This window comes from Stylophora pistillata, chromosome 11 (genome assembly GCF_964205215.1).
Source record: "Stylophora pistillata chromosome 11, jaStyPist1.2, whole genome shotgun sequence".
NCBI classification, from domain to species: Eukaryota; Metazoa; Cnidaria; class Anthozoa; order Scleractinia; family Pocilloporidae; genus Stylophora; species Stylophora pistillata.
Genome location: NC_142529.1, coordinates 19881443 through 19892316, shown reverse-complemented (window position 1 = coordinate 19892316; position 10874 = coordinate 19881443). Strand labels below are relative to the sequence as shown.

Genomic DNA, 10874 nt, shown 5'->3' with positions numbered 1-10874 from the left:
CCCACCTTTGTGGCGCGGTATCGTTACAGTTACTCGCTGTATATTTAACAAAGAAATTCCATGTTGCTGTTCCGCTGTTTCGATGGCAGATTACGTCAAAATGTGCTATAACCAAAAAGGCGGCACACGAAGAGTAGCCGTCCCGGTGTGTCACTGAATCAGATGTTCTTTCCACATTTTGACGTCTTCTTTGATCCATTACTGTACAAACCCACTGCAACATGTGATCTACCTGTTTTACAGGATAAAGAAGCAAAATTTTTTGAACGGTGACGTCATCTATGCGTCGTTCCTCAAAGAGATCATAAGAACTAATCAATATGCTTATCGTATAAACCCCTTCAGGCGGCAGGTATATCAGCTAATAAAGTCCGCGGCTGGGATATTGTCCGAAAAATGAACATTTGGCTAAGCGAAGCTTGGAGGGCAAATGCAATGACCCCCGCCCCGATTAATTTACGCATCGCGGGTTGACAGCAAATTTTGTTGATTTTTTTTTGTCCTCTCCAAAGCAGCATTCGTATCAGCTTTTTAATGTAACTGCCGCTGGACTCTACGGAACGAGCTCGTTTATCTTCTATGTAAAGTAGGGAGGATGAAAAAGTGAAACTCTTGAGCTGGGCTTTTTACGGCAGGCTTTGTCTCTTTTCGACGGAAATAATCGTAAGTCAAATGTCGACGGAAACAGGTGTTATTGCGGGATAACTGTCCGGTAATTCTGTATCACGTGACGTAATGTAGCCAATAGAATCGCATGGAAATTAATGGTTGGTCACAGTCCTCGGTAGATTGCGGATGTGAAAGTGCGTAGCTCAACAGTGGGCATGGTGTTACTTTTTGTTTTACCATTTGAAAGAAAAAGGAGCTTGTCTTGCAGTTAGGTTTTGAACCACGAGTAGACTTACCGTAATTCCCGAATAAGCGCCCACGTTGTAACAAGGTTCTTCCCTCGAATAGGTGACTACCCACTAGGCCATAACTTCAAATAATGCTCCTCTTCGACTTCTTCACTTTCTTAAATAGTAAGGATACAAGGAAAACCTGTTCCTATTGTCATTTATTGATATCTTTTCAGGCATCAACTGACAGCGGAATATCTACAGGAAAAAAGATTTCTTTTCCGTTAAGGTCATTTCCATTTATTTATATCTCCATGTGCTTGCAGAGTTCCTTTAAATTTTTTTTTCTGATTGCTGCGCTCCCTCCACCTCAATTAAGCGCCTTCCTTCAGCAAGGCACCCCTCCTTTCCGACGAAATTTTTAAAATAATAATATGGGCGCTTTTTCGAGGAAACGCGATGTACTAAAGCAACTAGATAATCCCCGATCGGCGATTTTTGTGCGTAATAGTTAATTAGGGCCTCGCTCCTATCGACTATCATTAGATTAATCCATAAAAGGCAGAATTAGCAACCGTGACTTTCCACTCATTGACTACGGCTAGAACCTAGCCTTTGTAAACCTTTTTTTTGCGAGCCATTCACCAGCGAAAGTGAACTCTTTACCTTAAAACACTCCCATGTTTAAAGTTAAAACACTTTTATTGCACTAAAGAAGACTTGACATTTCAGGCTCAAATTTCCCACCCCAGCCAGGAAGGCTTCAAATTTCCCACTCGACGGGCACGAACAACGGTCCGACGCCCTGGATTTTTCCGAGCAGGAATATTGAAGTTTCGAATTGATCGGCGCATAACAACTAGTTGTCGAAGAGGAACTAGTAGCTGGCAAGTTTTTATGAAGTTAAGGGATTGTGAACTGTATTTAATCGGTTTATAATCTTTTGATGTGTTACCTGTAATGTTTCAAATTTATACTTCAAAATAGTTTCGCAAAAAGCAACCAATGACCAATAATGTCTTGCATTAGTTTCCCAAACCATATCAAGAATAAAACAGTAGCCCCAAAATATGATTACACGCAATAACATATGTATAAGGCGTTTCTTGTATTGTCCGTTTACAGCATGTTTCAGTTATTATTCACCTTCATTGAAAGTTAAACTTCAGCACACGAATGTGTATATCAAACGTAAGCCTCAAAACTAAACCAAAGACTCAAAACTAGGTAATAAATACAGGGATATAAAAAAACATGCAATTATGTTGTATAATCAAAGTAATCTTTCCTTTTAATTATGTTGTTTCTTTTGTCTTTTATTATTTATTTATTTATTATTATTATTATTATGAATTTTTTTTTTGGTCTAGTTATGCGCGATATATTTTCATTTTACGCGTATTTAATATTCAAATTGTAACGTAAGTCCGGACATGTAATTTGTAACGTACCTCAATATAAATTCAAATGTACAACCGTTAAAAACTCATTTGTAACTGAAGATGACATGAGAATGTCGAAACATGTCTTGTAAATTTAAATTTAAAGTTGTCGTTTCTTTGTTGAGAGTTATTGTCACTCTGCATCATGATTAAGTTTAAGAAATTAAATATATATGCACACTAATAATAGTAATAATAGTAATGATGAATAAACAAAGAGTATCATTAGAAATTTAATATAAACAGGCCAGTCACTCTGATTCTCTAGAAGAGATATCTAATCTGTTCCAAATATTATGTTAACTTTTTTTCGTGGCACTAAAGCCTCAAGCTGACGCTCAGTCATTTCAAACTTTTTTTGAGAAAAGAAATGAGTAAAAATAGTATGTATTTGCTTGTTATGTGCAGTTGCAAAAAATGCCCTTTCGCCGGACGCAAGAGATCATTCATGTCCAATACACGTAAATAGATTTCGATAGTGAAACGTGGAGACACCTTCCAACGCAAGTAAAATTACAGGGAGTCGTAACCTAAATTTAGTCGTGGGTATTGAACAACCCTCCTGAAGATTATCTTGCTTAACCTCCTCCGGCCCTTTCTCTTCCGGTCCTTTCTCTTCCGGTCCTTTCTCTTCCGGTCCTTTCTCTTCCGGTCCTTTCTCTTCCGGTCCTTTCTCTACCGGTCCTTTCTCTACCGGTCCTTTCTCTTCCGGTCCTTTCTCTACCGGTCCTTTCTCTACCGGTCCTTTCTCTTCCGGTCCTTTCTCTTCCGGTCCTTTCTCTACCGGTCCTTTCTCTTGCGGTCCTTTCTCTTCGGTCCTTTCTCTACCGGTCCTTTCTCTACTGGTCCTTTCTCTTCCGGTCCTTTCTCTACCGGTCCTTTCTCTTCCGGTCCTTTCTCTTCCGGTCCTTTCTCTACCGGTCCTTTCTCTACCGGTCCTTTCTCTTCCGGTCCTTTCTCCTCCAGTCCTTTCTCTACCGGTCCTTTCTCTTCCGGCCCACCTTCCTCTCGGAATTTCCAAAGAAGACATATGTCTCCTTATCAGGCTGGTGCTCAACGAAATTGATGAGCTCAGTATTCTTAATTTTGGGAATTTCAAAACCCTAGGTAACCGCAAACTTCCGTTCTCGTTGAGGATTTCAATAAAGAGGGCTTATCATTCTGTTAATTATTAATCTCTAGCCAAGGTCGACTGCTTCTTCAAATCAATACTTCTTTTAGAAGCCAAATTGAATCTCTTTCAATTCAGTTGCATCCACGCGACTTCAGCTTGGGCATCAGTTTAGGAACACCTATTAGCATTATGTCCCTGAGCAATTTTACTTTTGATAAATGATACATATACTTCGAAAATAAAAAATTCTAGCCCATTCTTGTTATGAATTGTTATGGCCCATTCAAACTTAATTATATTTCACAGAAGATCCTCCTATGATAACATCCTCCTGGGTCAGTTCACATTTGGAGAGCGGTTTCCGGCTTCAAAACGTATCGCATGCTCTAATTTGAGGTGGGGCTATTTCTTACCAAATGATAAGAATTATATTGATTTATTCTTGGTATAGGTTTCTTGCTTATTAAAACTCAAAGCTTCGGTCATTTTTGACCTTTGGTAGTTTGAGACAATCCTCGACCTCGAGGTGTCGAGGAAATAGCTCTTAATTTTATTTCCTGGCACAATTTTATGGGATGAAATACTAGATGAATATCCTACATTCTGGCTGAAATTTTTATTGAAATGAGAGTAGAAAGTTAGAGTGTCTCGTAAATGCAAGAAATTCGTTGGTTTTTTTTCTGCTTAATAGTCTGTTTCAGGACTTTTTTGAATCAAGAGATATTTCTTGTTCGTTTTTCTTTGCATTTTATTCAATGATTCTGGTTAAGAGTATATATATATATATATATATATATATATATTCATATATATATATGCACTGATGAGGCCCAGAAGGCCGAAACAGTACTGTCTGCAGTTAGATATAGCTGTAACGTTCGTTTCGGAATGAGCACAAGTGGTTCCTGTAACGCATTTTAAAAGCGGTGTCACAGAGACCAATGTACGTTTCCTTTGTGGTTTCTGTGGTGACTTCTGCCTGGTAAATTATGCTTTCCATGTTACAGCTTCCATCCATGGGGCATATGTTAGGTTTTCTACAGTTGCAGCTTTTCCTAGCTCAATCATTAGTGCGTGCGAGTTTCCGGATTTCAGATTTGTTGTGGTTAGATATGACAGTTTTAATGCTGCCCATGCAGCTGTAGCTCAGTTTAAGGGTGTTCCGGTTGAAAATTTTGTGAAGAGGATTAGTTTTTGTGAAATGCTTATCAATAAGTGCAAGAAAGCATTTTCCGACGTTAGTTTCCACGTTCTTGTTGTATGGTGGGTTAAACCATGTAATGTTCCGCTGCCTGTTTCTTCGCGGACGTGGTGCCTGGTTTGATGCAGCGTTGAATGACAGGCATGCTACAGGCATGCCACTGAACTTAGCAAATATATATGGAGTCTTAAAGATAAGGACACTAAGTTTAATATTAAGTGGCGCAAGGTGAAACAAGCTAGTTCGTATTCCAATGTCGCTAAAAGATGTAATTTGTGTTTGTGGGAAAAATATTTCATCATTTGTAAACCGCAAATGGCAACTTTAAACAAATGAAATGAGCTGACATCAGGTTACAGACATGTCAGGAAATTCCTGTTAAAGAACGTAACGATGCGATAGCGCGTGCAGGATGTTGCGCGCGCATGTACACATTGTTCTGTCTTTTAAATTTCGATGGATCGTAACCGTTATTTCTGGCAGTTGCCTGACGATTGCTTCGCAAGAGGCATGAAACTCAGAGTTGCAGTAAAAGTTCAAGTAACCTAAATCTTGAAGTATAATTATATATATATATATAGCTATATCTCGTGGTTGACATTAATTCCATACAGTGACTTAAAAGTGTTAGCTTATCATGTAGATATTATAGATATAGCTCTTTGGCATACAAAGCTTTGCTTTCATGTCCAAATTGAGCACTCTATCTAGGATGAGTCATTGCCGTTGCAATTGCGCATGCTCGCTGGTTTACTCTAGTTTGAGCACTCTGGCATGACTTAGACGATACCACAAAGGTTGGGTCGTTTGGGGTGACCGTCTCGGTTCTCCCCCATCCTAGCATTAGCACTGCACTGATGAGGCCCAGAAGGCCGAAACAGTACTGTCTGCAGTTAGTTATATATATATATATATATATATATATATATATATATATATATACATATATATAACTATTTAGTTCGTATTGTCACGAATATCTATCCTCGTGCTTCAGTTTGGTAACACGCGATTATCTGCTACTGAATCTCGACAAATCTACATATAGAGTTCTAAAGCCGTGACGTCACGTTACCATGGTGCTAAAAAACTCAGTTCCAAACAAAGGCCCAAAACGTGACCGACGCCCTATGCAAAATGTCGGCCCTCTCTATCTCGTCGCTCATTTCTTTCTTCGGAGAAGAGCAGAAGTCAATTACGAAGGGTGAAAACCACTACAAATCAGGCCATGTGGAGTCATTTAATTATAGTCAGGGTATTTTACGAGGAGAAGTGCACGCAAGCATGCGAAACAAAGTCTACAAAGTCACGGTGAGTGGAAATGGTTCCAGAATACTCACTGCAGATGCGGCTTGTCATTTAAGCTTATTTGTTGCTTTGAAATGCTTCTCAGTGAGATTTTTAAGTTAATAGCAGTTCTTTTCCATGATAATTTAATCGTGGAATAACTAGACGCGCAAACTTTAGCGTTGATCCACTTTGTTGTTAAGGTCGTTCGATGTATATCGATGTGTTAGTTCAATCGAGGCATGGAACTGTTCGTTCGTTTGGAGTCTTCATGTATTTAGAAGTCTTTGACAGTTGCTTTTCATGTCCTCACGCGTCTTTTTTTTTTCCGATTTGCTAGGTTTACTTAGATAGCGAGAATGCTATAAGATCAAGTGAGTGCGAGTGTCCAAGGGGGAAGTTTAAGTGCAGCCACGCGGCTACACTTTTCATTCACGGCATCTACAACGTCAGCCGGACAGATGTTGAATGCAATTGGAAGAAACGCAAAGCAAATACACCGCTCTCTTGGCAATCCGTCGAAGAAATGTTTCCTCCCACAAAACAGTATTGCTGCTTATCAAGAAACCCTACTCAATCTGATCGGTCTTCCCTTTACAGAGACCTACAGGAGTATGGAAGATTTACTGGCCTTTGTTGGCTTATGAGCCCTGAACCAGCTACTGTTAGTAACCTTCCCATACCGACAATAGAGGATATCATTTACTCGGAAGAATTTCTTAAATTACAAGGATCACAGCAACAAATTGATTGCCTAGTAAGACAGGCAAAGATTCCTGATGAGTACATCTTAAAAATAAGTGACATTACCATTGGACAGAGAAACAACCCAACTTGGCATTTAGCTAGAAGGGGCAGATTAACAGCAAGTAACTTTGGTTGCGTTTTGAAGGCCAAACGGGTGACCCAGTCTCTCTTGAAGGGCCTTCTTGGAGAATACGATTTGTCTGGAGTTAAGGCTGTACAATGGGGTGTGAACAATGAACAGGAAGCACTCAAAGCATTCACTATGTTGACAGGGAAAACCGTCCAGGAAACTGGTATTTGGTTGGATGCTTCTGGAATCCTTGGGGCCTCTCCGGATGGAATTGTAGATGATGAAACCGTCCTAGAAGCTAAGTGTCCTTACACTGAAAGGAACCTAACAATTGAAGAAGCCATTGCTACTTCACCAACATTTTGCTTAAAAAAAGCACAGGATGGAAATGGATATGTGTTAAAGAAGGACCATGTCTATTGGGACCAGGTACAGGGTGAAATCTTTTTTACACAGCGAAAGTTTTGCTACTTTGTTGTTTGGACTTCTAAGGACGTGGCTGTTGTCAAAATAGAGCAAGATGAAACCTGGGATGCAAATATTCCAGTCTTGAAAGAATTCTATTTTAAACACATTTTTCCCAAGATAGTGGAAGGTGCATTGTAATTTTATTTCCTTAAACAGACATGCGTGCAAGGCTTTTCACCTGAGAGTATTGGTTGTACTGTCTCTGGCTGTAACTTTTCTCGAGCAATGTCAGTGTCACCAGCAAAGATTTGGTAAATGTATTGGACTATTGGGCCAAATTTTAAAGAGATAAACATAAGATTGTAAATTTGAGTAACAAAGAGTGCAGGTTGTGTTGATCTTTATTATTTCTACTAAATGTCTTACAAAATATAATGGCATTCTGACTTTGTTTATATATTAACATAATTGAAAAAAGTTATTCGATTGACTCAGTTCTATCATATGATGACCATTATATTTGTTTACTGATAACAGCCAAACATCCTTTTTGTACTCAGATCACTCAAACTCTGCCCCCTCACACCCCTCTTTGATAAGTGGAAATTGTAAATTTACCAGTGCAGCACATAACTGAAAAATAACATCAGCATAACATCTTAAATAATATGGGATGAAAGTTAAAATTTTGAAATCCTTTAACCTTGCATTTGCCCTCTCTACATGGATCCTTGCTCTGGCAATGGATTTTGTTTTCCTTGCTTCGCTTTCAGTGAAAACACCATTATTCAAAAAAGGTGGAATGTTAAGAGAAACATTATTGGGCAAGATGTCTTGGATAAGAAAGCCTTTGTCGGCCAAAACCATATCCCCTGGAACAAGATGGTTCAACAGACCTGACTGTTGTACTATGGCTTTATCAGAAATGGACCCAGGGTACAATTTGCTAACAAAAGTTATTACTGCATTTGGTGCAACCCCGACAATTACTTTAAATGAGTTCATACCCCTGTAGCTTGAATAAGTGGCATTTTGCAAACTCATTAACCCCGGGGCTGCGATCTCCACATCGGTACAATCAATGACAATTCTACAAGAAGTAAACTCTGAAAAAGAAGATGGTGCACATAACACATTTTTCTGCCTGGACGGAATGGTTGTCATGATGTCATGAAATAATATGGAATGCAAAACATGGACAAAAGTGGTGACAATATTAGCTATTGTTGCAACACTGCAACTGAAAAGCTGGCCAAGGTGCAAGTTGGTATAATTTTGTCTTAGTTTCATTAAAGTAATGAAAATCTGGTCCTCAAAATTAATGGACTCTACTTTCCAACCAGAATAATAAACAATAAAATCTTTGAATCTCAAGGCATGAAGTACTACAATGTTAAAAACTTCTTTTGTTGGAAGCCCTGTTTCCATTCTAAGAACCTCTACACTCAATCCAGAAGCTGAGTAGTGTTTTTGTGTGTAGCTTTCTTTTTCTTGCAGGTCCTGAAGTTCCTCCCTGGCTTGATTTAATTCTGCCTCCAGTATTATCTCATTTGTTGCCTTGTTGCAACTTTCTTGTTTGGTATCATCAGTGTCATTATTAGTGGACTGCTGCTCAGATGTTGTGATTGCCTCAGCCACCATTTCCTGCACCGTCTTCTGTTTAGCTGTTACTTTTCTCTTTTTCTTTGGTGGTCCTCCTTCACCAGGAAATATCTTATCTCGATTTCTTTCGTAAATTGTGGGCCCATTTAATTTATCTCCATCCACAAAATGACAACTGCACACTCTAGAATGCTTGCTTGGTTCTCTGTCTTTCCTCCTATTTCAAAGAAACAGATAACAGAACTTAATCCTAAACACTTGTAAAGATTTAAATTGCTCAAAATTCGTTTCAAACTTTCAGCTAACTCCTGAAGTCCAGAAGCTCTTAAAAATATATTAAATAAATCAGTAAGCCATATGCATTTCATAGCACAAACAACATTGAAATATATGACTCAGTATGGGCACCGAGAAATTTTAAGTTTTGAAAGTAAGCACATGTTAGCACAGTGGCGTTCAGACAAACACATATTCTTTCAGCACAGTTGTATTCGAGGTTTTTCAAAATTTAAAATGTAATGAAAAGCAAATACACAAAAACCTACTCAGTACCCACAAACTTGACACTACATGCGCTTGTTCATCGGTGGAAATCGCACACTCGCAAAAAAATGGCAAATGTTAAGATGTTCTTTTGAGCAAAGCGCTAATTACAAGTGCCGTTTACAAACCTTATCAGACGGATCCATCGCTTGTATTCGTCTTTTTCCTTTTTATCGCTTGGAAATGCAAAGAACTTGCAAGTGTGGCTTTCTGATGAATGACTGCATGTCGGAGCAAAGCAGTACACCATTGTGCTGTTGTGTTCGTTCCGATAAATTTCTTCCGACAAAAAGCGATAATTTTCAAATAGTATTTGACATTTTGACCCTGTGTTCTTCTTCTTGACGTCTTTTGTAATATAACACAAGGTTAATAAACGTTTTAATTATAAGACAAAGCAGAGACAAGCACTACGTGACCCACGCGCAAGAGATTGTCCGAGTTGTTTAGAACTGACTTTTTCAGCGCCATGGCAACGTGACGTCACACTTTAGAACTCTATTGACATCTAAAATTTTTACTTCTGGGGAAAACCAAAGGGGTAACGCTTCAAATCGATTGTTTCCTTACGAGGAACTGGTCAGCTTAGACGACCACCACAAACCGTATAATATTAATCCAAGCTTTAATAATTATTCTATCCAAAAGAGATACATTTATAATTCGAAATCAGAGGAACGCAAATAAAGTCTCAATTTCGTAGCAAAATTCAGAAAGCGTGATTGAAAACTTACTTCTGTGGCGGGGCGTAAAAACAGGTCTTTCTTTTCAGGTTAGCAGATTCAGGTAAGCAAACAGACTATAAAAGACGACTTCTCTCTCTCATCGATTCTTCTGAAAAACTGGTTTAAAACATGATAAGCTAACACTTTTAAGTCACTGTATGGAATTAATGTCAACCACGAGTCTTGTATCAAAATAAATCTGTCATCAAAAGGCAACGCCTATTTGCTGAACGAAACATCGATCTCCATTGAAAATCGGGCGAAGAAGAGGAAAACAGGCGACCCGGCACTGGTTTGGCCAAGCCCCGCGGCGTTCACTCTGACCCCGGTATTAGCAAAGTCGCGTGTTGCTCAGACTGTCAAGCCTCCTACATTGGAAAGATAGAAAGAAACCTCACAACAAGACTGACTGAACACAAGCAGGTGACGAGAAAAGGTTCTGTCAACAATCACATTGCTGAACATCATCGACTTACGAGCCACACTATTGATTGGGACTCTGCGCAATGCCTAACCTACGGGCACTAACTACTTACAACGAATGACTCTGGAACTGAATTACTAACTTAGAGCAGACTCCGCTCAAAAGGTGTTATCTACTACCAGCATATCATACAAACGACTTCGTGACGACATTAACTCGGCATTACAAACGAACTTAACAGAACGACCTAACTCTATCGAAACCGACCAATCAAGACTGACCTACGGCACTTGAGGCTTATAACTAATGATATCACGGCAAAACTGACCAATCTGTTCATACGAACCGGACTTAGAACATGCGACCAACAAGAACTATTTACCTGACTCTGATGAGGACATCCACTCAGTTTGTTGAAACGTCAGTTACCCCCTACCGATAATAGCCCCTCTCAGGAGTACACTCACCCGGA

General features: G+C 39.2%; 2 protein-coding genes across 2 annotated transcripts; one reads left to right on the top strand and one right to left on the bottom strand.

The window, feature by feature from the left end:
* The first annotated feature begins 5710 nt into the window (after nucleotides 1-5710).
* LOC148720504 (uncharacterized) lies at nucleotides 5711-7589 on the top strand. Its single transcript, XM_088739218.1, has 2 exons — nucleotides 5711-5907; nucleotides 6224-7589. The coding sequence occupies exons 1-2, from the start codon at nucleotides 5734-5736 to the stop codon at nucleotides 7304-7306; spliced, it is 1257 nt and encodes a 418-aa protein (XP_088595344.1). The 5' UTR covers nucleotides 5711-5733; the 3' UTR covers nucleotides 7307-7589.
* On the bottom strand, nucleotides 7492-9616 carry LOC111325654 (uncharacterized). Its single transcript, XM_022929498.2, has 2 exons — nucleotides 9382-9616; nucleotides 7492-8927 (listed from the first exon to the last, which is right to left on the bottom strand). The coding sequence occupies exons 1-2, from the start codon at nucleotides 9501-9503 to the stop codon at nucleotides 7670-7672; spliced, it is 1380 nt and encodes a 459-aa protein (XP_022785233.2). The 5' UTR covers nucleotides 9504-9616; the 3' UTR covers nucleotides 7492-7669.
* Between the last annotated feature and the right edge of the window lie 1258 nt (nucleotides 9617-10874).

Bases quoted from the DNA above. Each gene is read 5' to 3' on its own strand.
- LOC148720504 (XM_088739218.1), top strand. From the start codon at position 5,734: ATGTCGGCCCTCTCTATCTCGTCGCTCATTTCTTTCTTCGGAGAAGAG. The intron at 5,908-6,223 runs GTGAGTGGAAAT...CCGATTTGCTAG, and splicing joins ACAAAGTCTACAAAGTCACG to GTTTACTTAGATAGCGAGAA.
- LOC111325654 (XM_022929498.2), bottom strand. From the start codon at position 9,503: ATGGTGTACTGCTTTGCTCCGACATGCAGTCATTCATCAGAAAGCCAC. The intron at 8,928-9,381 runs GTTTGTAAACGG...TCTTTGAAATAG, and splicing joins CGATGGATCCGTCTGATAAG to GAGGAAAGACAGAGAACCAA.